The 18,089-nt window shown below is 43.2% G+C and overlaps 1 protein-coding gene across 1 annotated transcript in view; it reads left to right on the plus strand.

Moving 5' to 3' along the window:
• The first annotated feature begins 217 nt into the window (after window positions 1-217).
• The window catches only part of SLC23A2 (solute carrier family 23 (ascorbic acid transporter), member 2), an 80,807-nt gene continuing 62,935 nt past the window's right edge, over window positions 218-18,089 (plus strand). Inside the window, exon 1 of the mRNA XM_006870411.1 lies at window positions 218-483. Coding sequence (XP_006870473.1) covers window positions 376-483 — 108 coding nt within the window. The 5' untranslated portion in view covers window positions 218-375. The remainder of the gene's footprint in view (window positions 484-18,089) is intronic.

Raw genomic sequence — 18,089 nt, forward strand, 5'->3', positions numbered from 1 at the left:
AAATCCCCATTTATTGGTCCCTCTCATCAGAATCAGAAATAGTGACTAAATGAAGTGGGGTGCAGCCATGAAAAGTGTCATGAAATCATTTGTTTTGGGGTGCCTGGAGTATAATTTGTGCTGAGATTCCTTCTATGTGCAGGAAGGCAGATGGCAATGTGTCGTGTGTTGCCTTGTGCGTTTTGAGGTCATTTGCTGCTCTCTCTTTGTCTAGGTGCTAAGAGATGGCGCGTGTGGGACTCAGTCTGGCCTGAGAATTGGGTGCTGCTGGCACTGGAAAAAGCTGACTCTGACTCCTGGGCACCTGCTTTGACTGGGCCTTCACTTCCAGCCACCTCAGTCCAACGGCTACGGAAAACCACTTCTTTTCTCTTAATGATGGGTATTGGGAAGAACACCACGTCCAAGTCAATGGAGGCTGGAAGTTCCACGGAAGGCAAATATGAAGACGAGGCAAAGCACCCTGCTTTCTTTACTCTTCCGGTAAACAGTATTCCCTGACTTCCTTTCATCCTCAAATCATTCTAAAGTCCTTTCTGCATTGAGTCAACACAGGTTAGCGTCAGTGCTTGTGTTTGCAGTGAAGGCTAACATATTTGAAAACCAAATGCTTGTCACATGACATGGAGGCTTTGGGGGTCCTGGTAGACAAACTCCTGACTCCTTAGTTTTAAGCTCACCTCCTTCCCCCACAAAGTTGCAGCCCAATCACAAAGGGTAAAAATGGATGGCTTATATAGTTTAAACCTTGCTTTGTATGAGGATGACTGCGTCCTGTCCGTGGCTTCATTTGAATAAGTGGTGTCACTGAGAAAAGGCAGATGGCATGCATTCTTTATTTTCAAGACTAAGATGTTTTTCAGATTTAAGATTATGATCTGATATGTATAAAGTTATCTAAAGTATTGGTTTACAATAGAAATAAGAAAATCTCTTAGAGAGAACTTGTCTTCAGAAAGTTTTTCTTGGAAATGAGGTTGTTATTGGCAGGAATATGAATCTAGAATCCTCCCCCCCCCCCTTTTTAAATGTTTTATTGTGAATTATGTGATAGTTTACATTAGCTTTACATTCATCCTATCGTATATTGTTTTATTGCCATAGTTATAATCCCCTCTATGTATCAGCAACCAACCAAAGGGTTGCAAGCCTGCCCCACTGGCCATCAGCACACAGCCCCTCTCCCTCTCTGGCTCTAGAATCCCCAGCAGCTCCATCTCTCCACATCGTCTCTGCCTCCATCTCTGGCATCACTGCTTCTCTGGGTAGGGTCCCACACTCCGCTCTTCTCCCTTGATGGTCTCAGGGACCTCTACTCCTGGAATGAAAAGTCAATCACACCCCTCCTTTAGCTATATAACATCTACTTTTACATTTCCAACCCTCACAGTCAGTCCTGATAAGAATTATTCACTATTGTATCACAAGAGACCTGTCCCTATCTCCTTTCATCAGCCCTGCCCAGACAGATTGGATACTACTCAGTGGAGATTCTACCTTCCTCTGCACCCTCTGCATATGTGCTGCCTCTTGAAAGCTTGTAATCCATTCACTTCTTGCCTTTGTAGCCCACCCCCCCATTTTGGGTAGCCAATGTCCAAGTTGCCCATCCCTGTCTACTCTGTGTATGGAGAGGATGAGAATGATCCTCGATGTAAAGATTTGTTCTCTCTTTTGAGCTACTGCATCCATAGGTGTAGGTCAAGTTCATCAAATTGTATCAGATTACTCTTTTTTTCCTCTTCTTTCTTCTTCTAGTTGAGCTCTGATCATCCAGTCATTGAAGCCAGGTCAAGTGGGTATTATCTGCAAGTGTGGGTGTTCTTGTGCATATGCCCTCTCTTCTTATCAGCTGGACGCTTCACTCTCCACTCTAGTCCTCTATGGCTATGTAACTGATTCTGGGCCCAAGAGTCCCCAGGTCTTGCCACACTGCTGGCCAACCAGGTCTCCACATTGAACATTGTTGGGCTTAGCTCGTAGCTTCATTGCTGTTTTTCCCTCACTTCCCCTTATCAGTGATGAACATGGTCACCAGTCAGAGTGCATGTCTGCTCGTGTATTTCCATTGAGTCTTAGTTTTGGAAGGGGGTTTGCCCTGAGGGGACCACACCACTTGGCTTGATGTCTCCTGGGTGAGCAACTTGCTTGTTTTAAATCAGTCAGATTGCTATTATTGTTTTGTATTTTTCAGTCTTTGTTTCAAGAAGTATTTTCTGTGCTTCTAGCCACTCCAGGCTCGTCTGCTTGTCCTTTCAAGTAGAAATTTCCCACCTCAGAAGATTCTGGATGATGTTCAGGATTCCACCTATGGTCTTATGTAATGCAGAGGTTCCGCAGGAAGCCTCCTTCACTGGGCAAATTGTAGCTCCATTTTGGATATTACAATCAGTTATAGGCAGAAGATGGACTCACAAGCTTTCTATGGTGATATTTCTGGCTATTCCTTTCTCTCCCCCTCAAGCGGCTATTTTATAATGGTATGCCAGCGAAACCAAGATTCAAAAGACAGCCAAGCATCTTAACATTATTTCTCTCCTTTTGCCCATTCCAACCATGTTTCAGTCCCTGTATCCCAGAGCCCTGTTGTTCCAAGGTTGTGCATGCATCATTATTTGCCTCTGTTCCACTTAGCCCATGCAAACCTGCCTAATTGTTTTCCCGTCCGCTTTGTTCTTCCATTCCTCTCCCTCTTGTTGTGTATTTCCCCCCTCCCTAGCACCCAAACTATACTGTGTCTGTTCCCTACCCTGTGCTCCACCTTCCCCTCCCTACCCTTATCCTACTCCCCACATCCCTGTAACCAGCAAAGAATCCCCCCCTTTAGTATGGGTTCTTTTTTTCTTAGTCTTTTACAATAGGGGTCTTATGCAGTATTTCTCCTTTTTTTTTCTTCTCTTAAATGTTTTATTGTGAATTATGTGATAGTTTACATGGGAGAACATTAATTTTACATTCATTCTATCATATATCGTCTCATTTCCATGGTTACAATCCCCTCCGTGCATCATCAATCAACCAAAGGGTATACCCTGCAATCCTGCCCCCTGTACCCCCGAGGTCTTCAGCACACAGTCACTCTCCCTCTCTGGATCTCCAGCTGCTCCATCGCTCCACGTCATCATCTCTGACTCCATTTCAGGCATCACTGCTTCTCTGGGTAGGGTCCCGCTCTCTGCTTTTCTCCTAGGGACCTCCGCTCCTAGACTGAAAAGTTAATCACTCCCCTCCTTGCTATAAAACGTTTGCCTTTACATTTCCAACCTTCACAATCAGTCCTGATAACAATTATTCACTGTTGTATCACAAGAGACCTGTCTACATTTCATTGCATCAGCCCCGCCTAGACAGATTGGATACTACTCACTGGAGATTCTACTTTCCTCCAGGCCCTCTGTATCTAGGTTCCCTCTTGAAAGCTTGTAAGCCAGTCACTTCTTGACTTTGTAGCCCCCCGCCCCCCATTTTGGGTAGCCAATGTCCAAGTTGCCCATCCCTGTCTACTCTTGTGTGTGGAGGGGGGGTGGGAATGATTCTTGCTGTAAGGATTTATTCTCTCTTTTGAGCTGCTGCTTCCATAGGTGAAGGTCAAGTTCATTAAATTGTATGAGAATACTTTTTTTTTTTCCCCTCTTCTTTTTACTTCTGGTTGAGCTCTGATCATCCAGTCATTGAAGTCAGGACAAGTGGGTATTATCTGGAAGTGTGGGTGTTCTTATGCATATGCCCTCTCTTCTTATCAGCTGGACACTTCACTCTCCACTCTAGTCCTCTGTGGCTATGTCACTGACTCTGGGCCCAAGAGTCCCCAGGTCTTGCCACACTGCTGGTCAACCAGGTCTTCACCCCGGTTCACAGAAGTTTATTGAACATTGTAGGGCTTAGCTCACCACTTCATTGCTGTTTTTCCCTCCGTGTTGAGTGTGGTCACAATTGCGCATGTATTCATTCCCATTGAGTCTTAGTCTTGGAAGGGGGTTTGCACTAAGGGGACCCGACCACTTGCCTTGATGTTTCCTGGGCAAGCAATTTGCTTGTTCTTGTAGTAACAGTCGGTCTGCCTATGTTGTTTTATATTTTTCCTGTAGGTCTTTCTTTCAAGAAGTATCTTCTGTTCTTCTAGCCACTCCAGGCTGGTCTGCTTGTCCTTTCAAGTGGGAATTTCCCATCTCTGGAGATCTGGATGTGGTTCAGGCTTCCACCTATAGTCTTATGTATCGCAGAGGCTCCGCAGGAAGCCTCCTTCACTGGGCATGTTGTAGCCCCATTTTAGGTGTTCCAATCATTTATAGGTAGAAGACGGACTTAAAAGCTTTCTATGGTGATGTTTCTAGCTATTCCTTTCTCTCCCCCCGTCAGTGTCTATTTTATATTATAACGCAAGTAAAACCAAGGTTCAAAAGACAGCCAAGCATCTTAACATTATTCCCCCCTTTTCCCCATTCCAACCATGCCTCAGTCTCTGTATCCCAGAATCCTGTTGTTCCAAGGTTGTGCATATATCATTATTAATCTCTGTCCCACTTAGCCAATTGAGACCTGTCTTAATTGTTCTCCCATGCTTTGTTCTTCCATTCCCCTCTCCCTACTTGTATATTGCCCCCCTCCCCAGCACCCAAATTATCCTGTGTCTAATTCCTGCCCTGTGCTCCACCTTCCCCTCCCTTCCCTTACCTACCCCCAACATCCCAACAATCAACAAAGAGTCCTCCCCACCCCCCTTTAGTTGTTGTTGTTAAGTGCCGTCGAGTCGGTTCCGACCCATAGCGACCCTGTACAGGGTTTCCAAGGGTGTAAATCTTTACGGGAGTAGAAAACCTCATCTTTCTCCCACGGAGCGGCTGGTAGTTTCGAACCGCTGACCTTAAGGTTCGCAGCCCGATTCGTAACCACTACGCTACCAGAGCTCCTTTAGTATGGGTACTTTTTTCCTTAGTCTTTTACAGTAGTGGTCCTATGCAGTATTTCTCTTTTTGTGACTAATTTCACTCAACATAACACCCTCAAGTTTCATCCATATTATGCGGTGGCTTGCAGCTTCCTTGTAGTCCTTCAAGGTAGTATAGTATTCCATTGTGTGTATGTACCACAATTTGTTTATCCATTCTTCCATTGATAGGCACTTTGGCTGTCTCCATCTTTTTGCTATTGTAAATAGTGCTGCTGTGAACATTGGTGTGCATATATCTACTTGTGTTATGGGTCATATTTCTTGTGGGTAAATACCAAGTAGAGGAATTCCTAGATCATAAAGTATTTCTATTTCCAACCTTCTGAGGAAGCACCGTATTGCTTTCCAGAGAGGTTGGACCATTTTGCAGTCCCACCAGCTATGCAGGAGCATCCCAGTCTCTCCGCATCCTCGCCAGCATTTATTGTCCTCTACTTTTTTTTTTTTTATCTTTGCTGTTGCTGCTGGTATAAGATGATATCTCATTGTTGTTTTGATTTGCATCTCTCTGATGGCTAGTGATTATTAACATTTCTTCATATGTTTGTTGGCTGCCCTAGAATCCCTTAAAGCATGATTCTGGAATTTGCTTCACTGTGATGTGACTCAGGAAGAAAATGCGAACGTGACATCTTCAAGTGTGGCAGTAGACTTTACTTTTAATTTGCGTTTTGATTTTTACAGTTTTTAATTTGCAGAAAGGTCTTTAACCGATTGTTCCATTTTTGTTTTCTCCTGTAAAGAGAAATTTAGAAACTATTTTCTGTAGTATTGAAGGCTTCAGGCCAATGATGATTCTTCTAGAGGAAGAGGCAGTGCAGTATATTCATTAGTCAGTTTTCCAAGTGTGTATAACCTCAGATTAGCTTTGGAAGAGTGAAAATGGAAGTTTCCAGCACAGGTATTGACTTGTCTCTAGGGTGACGTTTCTTTGTCTTTGAAGACCAGCAAATGAATATATCACTGTCACCAAGAGCTTGAATATGCTGCATTGAATATTCCTACCTGCCTGATCATTATGGTTTACAGAGTTTTCAGTTATTTAGCACTAAATGCTGCCCATAATATTTTACAGCCAGCATTGAAAGCACTGAACATACGTATGAGAGGGCTTCCTTCTTAGTTCACTTTTCGTGGTAGTTATTGTCTATCTGGAAATAAGTGTTTTTGCTCTTGACTTTTTATTATTTTGAAAATTATTTTGTTTTTGGTGGAAGCATACATAGCTGGCCATACAGCCATCATCATCAGTGAGGTTCAACTATTGTGTCATCATCGTCACGGTGGTCTGTTCGCATGTTATTTCACTACCATAAATGACTCATCTGTAGTGTAGAGTTACTGTGGTCAGTTTGATCTCATATAGATAAGAATGCAGTGCTCAAGGGGAACATTCTTTACCAAACCATTATTGTTTTGTTTGAAGATGACTTCAGGAGATCGTTTGGTTCAGAGTTCAAAAATGTTTTAAGGATAACAGATTTGGAGTTTATTCCAGCTTCAATGTCCGTCCAGTAAGCCTAGTTCTATGAGAAATTTGAAATTCTGTTCTTAATTTTTCTCCCTTTTGTTCAGGATTCATCTATTGAGTCTTTGATCAAAATGATCAGTAATGATACCCAGACATCTTCCAGTTCTGGTTTTATGGCCAAGGAAGCCACAGTTCATAGAGGCGTTTAGACCTGCAGTCCATTTCCTTCTCTGATTCCTGCATTCTCAAGGAAAGTAGAGACCAACTGTTGTGTTTTGGATGGCCACTGTCAAGTTTTTAAGACCCCAGGCACTACTCAGTGAACTGAGGGGTAGAACAAACTCTACAAATAGTGATAGGCCTGTTGACTGTACAATTCCATGGAGACATGACCCTAAAAGTCATTGAGCCACGAGAACTAACCCCATGATGTGTTTAGTTTTACCTAAGTAATATCAGCAACTACATCCTTTTTTATCTTGATTGCTGTTGTAAAATTTTATATAACACAGCATTTGCCTGCTCTAAACACTTTAATAAGGAGCTCTTATTAAAGTGGTTGTGAAGCGGGCTGTGAACCTCAAGGTCAGCAGTTCGAAATTACCAGCTGCTCTGCGGTAGAAAGATAAGGCTTTCTGCTCCTGTAAAACCCTGTTCAGGGTCGCTATGGGTCGGAACCGACTTGACGGCACTTAACAACAACAAACAACACTTTAGTAAACTATTAGTTACGTACTTGTTGTTAGTGCTGTGAGTCATGTTGTTGTTCAGTGCCATTGAGTCAGTACTGACTCATAGCGACCTTATGCACAACAGAACAAAACACCGCCCACTCCTGCACCAGCCTCACAATTGTTGCTACACTTGAGCCCATTGCCGCTGCCACTGTGTCAATCTATTGCGTTAGGGGTCTTCTTCCTCTTTTTTTTCTGACCTTCCACTTTGGCAAGCATGGCGTCCTTCTCCACTGATTGGTCCCTCCTGATAATATGTCCCAAGTATGAGAGACAAAGTCAGCCATTCTGGCTGTACTCCTTCCAACACAGATTTATTTGTTCTTTTGGCAGTCCATGATACTGTTAATATTCTCCTTCAACACTATAACTCAAATGTATCAATTCTACAGTCTCTCTTTATTCACTGTCCAATTTTCACTTATATATATGAGGTTATTGAAAGCACCATGGCTTGGGTCAGGTGCTCCTTAGGCTTCAAACTGATATCTCTGTCTACTCTGCCAGTGCTCAATCCAAAGGTACTCAGCTCTAACTTTCTGGGTTGACAAACCCAGCTCTCCAAACAATGCCTGGGAGGCAGCCTACTGTGCAATCAAGACCCTGCCTGAAGGAGAACAACCCTTGGCTCCGCTGTCATAGCTCTCCGTCTCCTGGATCAAGAGAGGTGGTCAGTGCAGGAAATCTTCGAGTCCAAAGGACATGCTCTTCTTCTCTTTCTATGGTAGTGAGACTCCCCCATTTCTGCTTCTGAGATGGCTCATTTAAACCTGATGGCGTAGCAAACTAACCAAAGCCCATGATCAGGCTCCTTAATTCTTTTTTGGGGTGATTGGTTGAAGAAAGGAGGGAGGGTTATGGCAGGTATACAGGTGAACAGTAAGAATGGAGGTAAGACTGACAAGAGATGCCTAGGAGGTTGTTTTGTTTTTTAACTTTTTATTGTGAATTGAGTGAAGGTTTGTAGACAAGATCATCAGCTTTATATTCAACAAATAATACACTTTGTTTCATCTCAATGATTAGAATCCCCTCCCTACTATTGTTAACTCTTGACCCTTTGATCTCATATGTTGTTGTTGTTGTAGTTAAGTGCCATCGAGTCAGTTCTGACCCATAGTGACCCTGTATAGGATTTCTGAGGAGCATCTAGTGAGCTTGAACTGCCAACCTTGCGGTTCAAACTGTCTTGTAGTCCAGTGCATTAACCCAGGACTCTTAGAAAAACATAAGAAGTCTTATAAAGAACTGCCATTCGCAAAGAACATTGGCAGGGAAGCGCAGCCAGGAAAACATCCTGTGTTTGCTCCTAGTTCTCTTGTGCTGAGAGCTGTCTTTTATCATCTGAACCTAGAAGGGCATCTGGAGGGATCTAAGTTACAAGATTGAACTTGGAATTGGCAGAGACACATCTGTAATATGACCTGTTGTTTAACCACAGTTGTCATTCAATACTGAGTTTAGATTTGGGGGATATGCTTAAGGTTCCTTACATCTTTTATTTTTTGATTCTGTTTGACAGCCTTTGAGTATTTAGGGTACCCTAGGCATATGGTGGCCTAGGCATCGGACTGTAACCCAAGGTTGGTGGTTCAAATCCACCACGTGCTCCTTAGCATAAAGATGAGGCTCTCTGCTCCCATAAAGATTTACATTCTCGGAAACCCTAAGGAACAGTTCTACTCTTGTGTTATAAGGTCACTAGAATCAGAACTTATTTGATGACAGTGTGGGGTTTTTTTGGGGGGTGAGAGAGTACATCAGTTTCTTTGTTGGATGCTAAGAATAGGTCATCTGTCTGGAGGCCTTAGGGGATATGGACTGAAGAAATACAAAATGTAGCTTTATTAGGTTCCATCTCATCAAAGAATAAGGTGAATACTGGTAAGAGTTCAGGAAAATTTGCAACAAGTTGTTTTCACTCCCTGTAGTGTATTTTCTTTCAGAACCGTATAATCTTAAAACCCACAGGCATGCATTCTGGTTGTGATTAAATATTTGAGTGCCTACATGTGGTTGACCCCACTCAGATCTGGGAAAAAGCTCTTTCTAATCCAGTAGTGGAGAAATGACAGATCGACAGACCATTAGTATTCGGGATAGAATTTGGCATGAGAATTGTGCTATGAGAACAAGAATAGTCCTTCCCCAACTGTGAAGGGCAGTGAAGTGCTGAAATATGTGGGTATAGCAGAGCAGGGGAAGGGACAGGGTGAGGGAGACAGAGGCCCTTTCAGCATGGCCACATCTTGTTCTAGGCACAAGTTTAGTGCAAGCAGAATACAACGAGCACCGGGGATGCCGGTGGAAAGTTGTAACGAAATTACTCAGGTCGAGAATGTTTTTGTTTTTTTTTTTTTTAAAAAAAAACTTTTTAGTATGGGTTGAGTGAAGATTTACAGAGCAGATCATCAGATTTACCTTCAACAAATCATATATCTCTTTGCAATCATTATAATGATTGCAATCCCGTCCATGTACCATCAGTTAACAGCATTTACCTCTGTTCACTTTAACTATTGCATTCCTCCCTGTCTCCTGCTACCTTCATCTTTCCTCTACCAACCTTTCTGTCTTTAATTGATTGCCTTCCCTGTCACCCATGTTAATACATGTCTACTCTGTAGTCTGAATAATTTTCCCTTTCCTGCTACCCCTGCAACCATCATAGAATGTTTCTTTTATGAAGAAAATCTTAACTTTCTACAACAGTGGTTTCATATAATGTTTGTCCTTTTGTGATTGACTAATTCACTCAGCATAATGTCCTTCAGGTTTATTCATGTTGTGAGGTGTTTTGCAGATTCATCATTATTCTTCAATGTTGTTGTTGCTAAGTGCCGTTGAGTCGATTCCAACCCATAGCGAACCTGTGTAGGGTTTCCAAGGAATGACTGGTGAGCTTGAACTACCAACCTTGTAATTCAAACGACTTTGCAGTCCAGCACATTAGCTCACAGCGCCACACCAGGATTCCTCTTCAACGTTACTTGTGTAGTAGTCTGTTGTGTGTAGGGTGGGTGTGAGAGGGGGAGGATTTGTATCCAGGAAGATGAATGGGATGTTGTAGCAGCCCTGGAGGGTGTTGTTGTTGTTAAGTATGTTGAGTCAGTTCTGACTCATAGACACCCTGTATAGAGTTTCCGAGGAGTGGTAGTGAGTTTGAACTGCCGATCTTGTGGTTGAAACTGACCTTGTGATTGAGTGCTTATCCTATGGCACTACACCAGGACTCCACTGGAGATTGTTGATGTTGTTGTTAAGTGCCTTTGAGTCGGTTCCAACTCAGTGGCCCTGTGTAGGGTTTCCATGAGCAGCTGGTGAATTTGAACTGCCAACTTGTGGTCCAGTGCATTAACCTGCAGTGCCACACCAGGACTCCCCACTGGGGGATGGTGGTGGTGAAGTTGGAAAATTCTCACCCTCTCTAGGGGAGACCTAGGTCTGATTCTTGGCCAGTGCATCTCACGTGCAGCCACCACTCGTGAGTGGAGGCTTACATACTGCTGTGATGCTCACTCAGTGGGTGTTTGCAGAGCTTCCCACTCTAAGATGGATGAGAGGCATCTGGTAGTGTACTTGTGAGAACCAAGCAGTTCAAACCCTATGAATCACAACAGTCCGATCCACAACCAATTGCTGACTGGGCAGTGTTTTATTGTGGTATGCATGGGGGGTCCTCATGAGTAGGTGCCTGACTTGGTGTCATATATCAACAAAACAACTCGGGTGAGAACGGATTACAACCTGACATGGCAAGGAAACGACTTTATTTCAGTAGATGTCTATTGGGCTCCTGTTCAGTGTGAAGCTCTGGAACACCGCCATGAAACAAGAGCAAGTTCCTGCTCTCGTGTAATTGATATCCAGTGGTGCTGGGAGGAGACAGACAATAAACAAGTAAAGCAAATAAGTCAAGAAGGGAGATCGTGAGGAATAGATTGTGAGATCAGATAGGGATGACACAGGATCTTGAGTCATTAATGGATTTATCTTTTAAGAAATTGTATTTTTGGGGTGCCTCTCAGAGATTCTTCACTCTAGGGAACCACAATGAATAAACACCAAAATTCCTAGCCCATGGAACTTCCATTCTAGTGGGGGAGATAGGTTATGTACAATATTTGTTGTTGTTGTCAGGTGCCATCGAGTTGGAACCGACCCATAGCATCCCATGCACAGCAGAACGAAACAATGTCCGATCCTGGGCCAACCTCACTACGGCTGCCACACTTGAGTCCATCAATGATGCCACCTGGCTGATCCATCTCGTTAGGGGTTTTCCTCTTTTTCTCTGACCCTCTACCTTACCCAGCATGACGTCCTTCTCCAGCGACTGTTCCTTCTGGACAATATGTCCAAAGTATGAGAGACAAAGCTTAGCCATCTTGGCCTCCAAGGAGCACTCTGGCTGCACTTCTTCCAAAACAGATCTATTGGTTCTTTTGGCAGTCCATGGCACTTTCAGTATTCTTCTCCAACACCACAACTCAAAGGCATCAATTGTTCTACGATCTTCCTTATTCACTGTCCAGCGTTCGCTTCCATATGAGGTTACTGAAAATACCAGGACTTGGGTCAGGTGCACCTTAGTCCTCAAGCTGACATCTCTGCTCTTCAATACTTCAAAAAGTTCCAGTGCAATATAAATAAGTCAAATATATATTTATGTTAGATGTTGGTAAGTGCTAAGAAAAACAAACAATAAAATAGCGATGTGGGACATAAATTGTTAGTGGTGGGTGCTAAGAGTATGGGGAAGACCTCCCGGAGAAGGTGGGGTTGGAGTAAACACCTGGAGGAGTTGAAGGAAGCCTATTAGGGCATTGTGTGAGCAGCCAGTATGAGTGTGTCTGATGGATTGGAGAGATTATGTAGGCCTCATGGACCCAAGTAAGAGTTTTGGATTTTCCTAGGTTCCATGAAAAGTTGTTGGAGAGTTTGAGCAGAGGGATGACAGGATCCCTCAGGTTGCTGAATAGGGTAGGGAGGGAGCAGAGAAAAGGTAGGAATTGATGGTCACAGTCCAGGGTGACATGACAGTGACCCCGGCCAGTGTGTTACTGGTACATAGGTGGTGAGAAGTGGTTGGCACTGGAGGAGAGCTGACTGGATGTGCTGATAGACCATGTGGGAGTGGAAGCAAAAGAAGAGATAAGGATAAGTTTAAGTGTTGCCCCTGAGCTTCTAGAAGGACTTGATAAGCCCTGAGCTAGAGAAAGAGTATGGGATAAACAAGTTGGGGTCAAGGAGAGTCAAGAGTTTGGTGTTGGTTGTGTAGATGTTCAAGTGGAGACATTGGGGGTGGAGATTGGGTTTGGGATGTAGCACTCAGGGAAGGGGTCTGGACTGGAGCATTTCATGAGGAGGTTGCAGTGAAAAGATTGTATTCTAAACCATCCCGACCTGAAAGGAGATAGGAAGACTCAGCTCTGAGGAACTGCAGTGGTTAATGGTCTAGAGGCTGAGGAAGGGACACCAAGGGGAATGAATATGAGTGGCTAGTGAAGTAGGAGAGGAACCAAGACAATCTGTCCTGCAAAGAAAGCATTGTGAGAGTGGCCTAGGTGAGGAATAAGGATCTACTAATGGTAAGGTGGAGGGTCAGAGAAAAATAGGAAGACCCCCAACGAGATGGATTGGCCAAGTGGCAGCATCAGTGGACTCAAGCGTGGCAACAGTAATGAGGTTGGCCCAGGATCGGGCACTGTGCCGTTCTGCTGTGCATAACGCCGCTATGGGTCGGAACTGACTCGATGGCACCTAACAACAACATTGGATTTAACAAAAGTTACTTGGGGTTTTTTTTCCAGCTGAGTGTCAAAAAGGGAAAGGGGTTCAAAACCTTTGCAAGAGTGATTGTAATGACTGTTGAGTCTTCTACCAGCCAAAGAAGGAGAATCCAGAGTCTTTTGGCAGCAGGTCTTCCCATTTTATTCTCAAGAAGGAGCTGACTAGATCTGAACACCATTTACACTGGCACAGAACAAGAGTTCCTAATTCATCAGTTAGGAAGACATTTCAAAAATCCCAACCACGGGCATTATAGCCGAAGAGACTCTGCATTTGGGTTTGCCCAGAGCAGTCCCAGTTTATGCCTGTTGTTCCTGCATATTTATGGACAGAGTTAGCCTTTACCATCACAAGAGCCCTGGTTTGGATGATGAATTTGTATGGCCAAATTTAAGAATAAATAACTGAAAGCATTCTTGTAAAGTTTAAAATATTGCTGGTGGTAGTGTGCTGTTGAGTCGTTTCCAACTTATAACTACCCTGTATAGACTTTCCGGTGCAGTAAATCTTTATAGGGACAGAAAGCCCTATCTTTTCCCCACGGAGCGACTGGTAGATTTAAACTGCTGACCTTATAGTTAGCAGCCTGACTTGTTGTAACCCACTACACTACCTGAGCTCCTTAAAGTTTAAACATTAAGTGTTAATTAAAAAAAGATTGAAAGGCTATAGATAGAACCAGATAGGCAGCCTCCTGGGCTTTAATGCTGAGACAAAGATGTTTCAGATAGATTTCTTTGCCAGAATCTAAACCTCTTATTCTGTTGTTGAAATAGCTCTCATTACAAAAGTAATATATACTCTTAGTAGAAAATTTGGAAATACAGTAAAGCATTTAAAAGATTTGTGGTTTTTTGTTGCTGTTAAAGTGCCATCCAGCAGGTTCCAACTTATATTGACCCTGTAAAGAGTTAATGAGGAGCTGCTGCTGAGTTCGAACCACAAACTTTGTGGTTCAAACCGACCTTGCAGCCAAGTGCTTATCCTACGATGCCATGACTATTTTTTAATTGGATGGGTTATGGAATTGACCAGAAAACACAGTTAGGGCCCATCCCACTCACTCCATGCAGTTGCTATGAAGGCCTTTCTTCTTCCTCTCATTATACCTTTATCCCTGATTGATTTGACCATTCTTGATAGTTCTCTGCTCACCACATCGTTTGGATATTTTGTCAACCATAGGTAAAGTCATTGTCCCTGTATTTTAAATTATAGATGAAGGAAGGAAAGAAAGCTTAAACATTAAATAGTTAATAAACGAAGCTGGTTGATTGTGAGAAAGTCTGTAAAGAAAAGACAGTAGCTAAAGACACACGATGTAGTGAAGAGGTTCCAGCCCTGAGCAGACAAAAGAATATGAAGACTTACTTGTACTGACCCAGGAGGGAGGGAGAGGCTGGGGAGGGGCCACAATGGAGGAGGGGTGTGGCTAGAGGTGTGGCCATGGAAGGCGGGGCTTTAAAATAGAGTAGAGGGCCTTACTGGAAGGAGACTTGAAAACACGGAGGGGGATCTAGCCTGATGAACAGCGGCCTGATGGATGTGCAGAGTGGGCCAGAGGTGAGCAGTACAGAGACGGGGGAATGTTCACAGCCTGTGAAAGAATGCAGCCCGCACTCCAGGAGCAGACAGGCAGCGAAATTGATGCTAGTCTTGCCTTTACTCTGCCCTCTTCCGTCCGGTTTCCTTCCTTCGTCTTTCCATCTTTATACTTTTAGTTCTATTAGGGAAAGTGACCTTGGCATCTGTGGATCAAGGCATAATTTAATGGCGGTTTTGAGTCTTGTAAGCTAAATTGGTGGTGGTGGTGGTTATGTGCAGTGGAGTCGGTTCCGACTCATAGCGACCCTGTACAGGGTTTCCGAGGCTGTAAATCTTTACGGGAGCAGAAAGCCTCATCTTTCTCCCGCGGAACAGCCGGTAGTTTCAAACTGCTGACCTTGCGGTTCACAGCCCAATTCGTAATCACTACGCTACCAGAGTTCCATTTTAAGCTATGTTAAGCATGTGTTAAGCGTTGGACTTAGAGCCGAAAGGTTTGTGGTTCGAAACTACCAACCCCTCCACAAGGGACGAATGAAGCAGTTTGTTTCCTTAAAGGTTTACAGTCTCAGAAACCATAAGGAGCAGTTCTATTCTCTACTACAAGGTCGCTCTGAGTTGGAATTGCCCTATAGCAATGGGTTTAGTTTTCTGTTTTGATACCTCTGAGCCTCACTCTGGAATGGCAAATTTATATGTACTCATTTTCAACATTGAAAAAAGAAAGGAAACTGCAAATAGTGCTATTTTTTAAAACTCAGCCAGCATAGCTAGAACACATTTCATTCTTATGATATGGATGGATATCGGATACCACAGGGTGTCTTCTTGCACATTCTTTAAGAGAGTTTGGAGTTCTTAGGGCTTAAGAACAAATTTATCAGTTGAATAGTGATAGTTGTCTTGGAAAATATTGTCTTTCTGACAGAATAATTATGTCTAGAGATTGACAGTGTGTAATTGGAAGGAGAAGGGTAAAAGAACCTTGCTTCCTGGCCTGAGCTTGGAGAATTGGTGTAATTCATCTCATAAGGAGTCCTGGTGACTCTGTAGGATAAGCACTGGACTGCTAGGTACACGGTTGGTGGTTCAAACCCACCATCTGTTCTGTGGGAGAAAGATGATACTATCTGCTCCTATAAAGATTTAAAGTCACTATGAGACAACTCTGTGGCGTTCATTGGGTTTGGTTTTTGTTTTTCTGCATTGTGGCCATGGTGTAGGGGTGAGGTATACTGTTTTGTGTATGTGTGTGTGTATGGAGCTCTGGTAGTGTAGTGGTTACGAATCAGGCAGCAAATCTTAAGGTCAGCAGTTTGAAACTACCAGCTGTTCTGTGGGAGAAAGATGAGGCTTTCTGCTCCTGTAAAGATTTACAGCCTCAGAAACCCTGTACAGGGTCGCTATGAGCTGGAACCGACACATAACTACCAACCACCATACTCTTTATTGACTCCTTGTATGTATGGCACTGTAGGATCAGCTCTGGACTTCAAACCACGAGGTCGGTAGTTCAGACCCACCAGCTCCTCCTTGAAAACCATATATAGGGTCCCTATGGAGTCCTGGTGTGGTGCTGTGGGTTAATGTGCTTGCAGAGTCAGTTTGAACTGCAAGGTTGGTGGTTCAAGCTCACTAGTTGCTCCTTGGAAACCCTCTAGAGGGTTGCTATGGGTCGGAACTGACTCGATGGCACTTAACAACAACAATGAGTCTCAAGGACTCAATGGCCCTTAACAACAACAACAACAACAACAACAACAACAACAACAACAACATAGTGTTTACAATTCAAACTTTATAAGCAGTCTTTTCAAGCTGATGGTTTATCAGCAGTTTGATTCTTATCTCTTACGTCTGTGTAAGGCTTATTGTTCGCCTTGTAGCCATTTCTGACTCATGAGGACCCCATTTGTGAAGACCAGAACTGCTCCATACAGGTTTCAAAGTTTTAACTTTTCAGAAGCAGATCTCCATGTGTATATTTTGAAGCATCTCTGGGTGGGTCCTGACCACCAACCTTTCAGCTAGTAGTGGAGCGTTGAAATACCTCAACACTTACAATCATGGAATCATGGTCCTGAAAAGGGCCTCTTTTCCACTCTGCTCTTTTAAATGTTGGTGTTCTGAACTACACCAGACACATTGGGGCTGCGTATGTAGGAGAAGTAGTTGACGAAGCCACCTGCCTTTCCTTCCCCATACAGATCACCTTTAGCCTTGCTGGCCTTGCCTTCTGTATCCCTGCTGTGGCTGCATTTTGGGATTACCATATATCCTGCCTGGATTATTGAGATAGCTTCCATAGTAGTCTCTTCTCCCAGTTTTGCTCCTTTCCAACACCCATTGACATTCCAGCCCCTGTATTTTGCATTTCCTGGACTTTTCCCCCCATGTTGAACTCCTACCTGTATGTTCCCCATTCACATGTACCCTCTATTCATCTGCATCAGAGAGACAGGCCTCCTGAGTTTTAAGGGCTACACACAAAGTGTTTCTGATTAATTTGTTTACACTAATCTAAGCCCATCATTCTTTATTGGGGTGGGAGGGGGGTGGATTTCCTGTCAGGATTTGGTAAAGTTATCAAGTTGGATGATACATTATTACAGGTTACCAGATGATAACTATCACCACTACCACCCCTTTTAAAGTTTCATTTTTTAAAAGCGCCTGTATTTCTCCCCATACTTCATGGTATAAAAACGTGTTGTCAGAGTGAAATGGAAGTAGTAAGAAAACTGCTGTTCTTTTCCTGGATGCATCCTTTTTATAGACAGCATATGTTTATTTTCTGTCATTGTATTATTTGCACAAATTGTTTTGTTTTTGAAGAAATATATTCACTGCAGAAACAGTAGAAAATATAGAACAGTGTGAAGAAGATAACATGGTTTATTTAAAAATCCCATCAGCCAGAAAAACAGCATGTTGATATTTTGATGTATTTCTTTCCAGAGATTTGAAACAGTTGGGTATTCTTGACACATAACACACATATACAGAGTTTTAGAAATCCCTTTGGTGGTACAGTTTGACTCAAGGGCACATGGTTGATGTTTTTGTTTTTCACTTTCTTTCTTGGCATACCTCATAACATTGAAAATATGATTTGTAGTTAATGGCATTAATAATAAATCCTGATGTAAACTTTTTACTTTTGCTGGAAACTTGAGTTGTTTCTAAGTTTTTGCTGTAATAATAGTTTTTCTGTATACTAACCTAATTGCAATAGTTATCCTCTCTGCAGCTATGTGGGAGACTGCCTCCTGTAAACACTAGGTTATTCACTTTTAAAAATTATGTAATTGACACGTGAGAAACCGGTATCTCACTGCTTAAGGAGTCCTAGTGTGGTGCTGTGGGAATGCACTGGACCACAGGATCAGTGTGAATGGCAAGGTCTGAGGCTCTAATTCTCCAGCCACTTCCTTGGAAATCTTATACAGGGTCCCTGTGAGTAGGCACTTAACAGCACCAAGAACAAGCTGCCCTTTCCCCCCTCCATGCCCCTTGGCCATTTAGAATTTTTCTCTGTGAAGTGGAAAGTGAAAGTGTCCCGCTTCCTGCCTTCCATTCCATCCCCACCCTTTTC

Source organism: Chrysochloris asiatica, unplaced genomic scaffold (genome assembly GCF_000296735.1).
Source record: "Chrysochloris asiatica unplaced genomic scaffold, ChrAsi1.0 scaffold00141, whole genome shotgun sequence".
Classification (NCBI taxonomy): Eukaryota; Metazoa; Chordata; class Mammalia; order Afrosoricida; family Chrysochloridae; genus Chrysochloris; species Chrysochloris asiatica.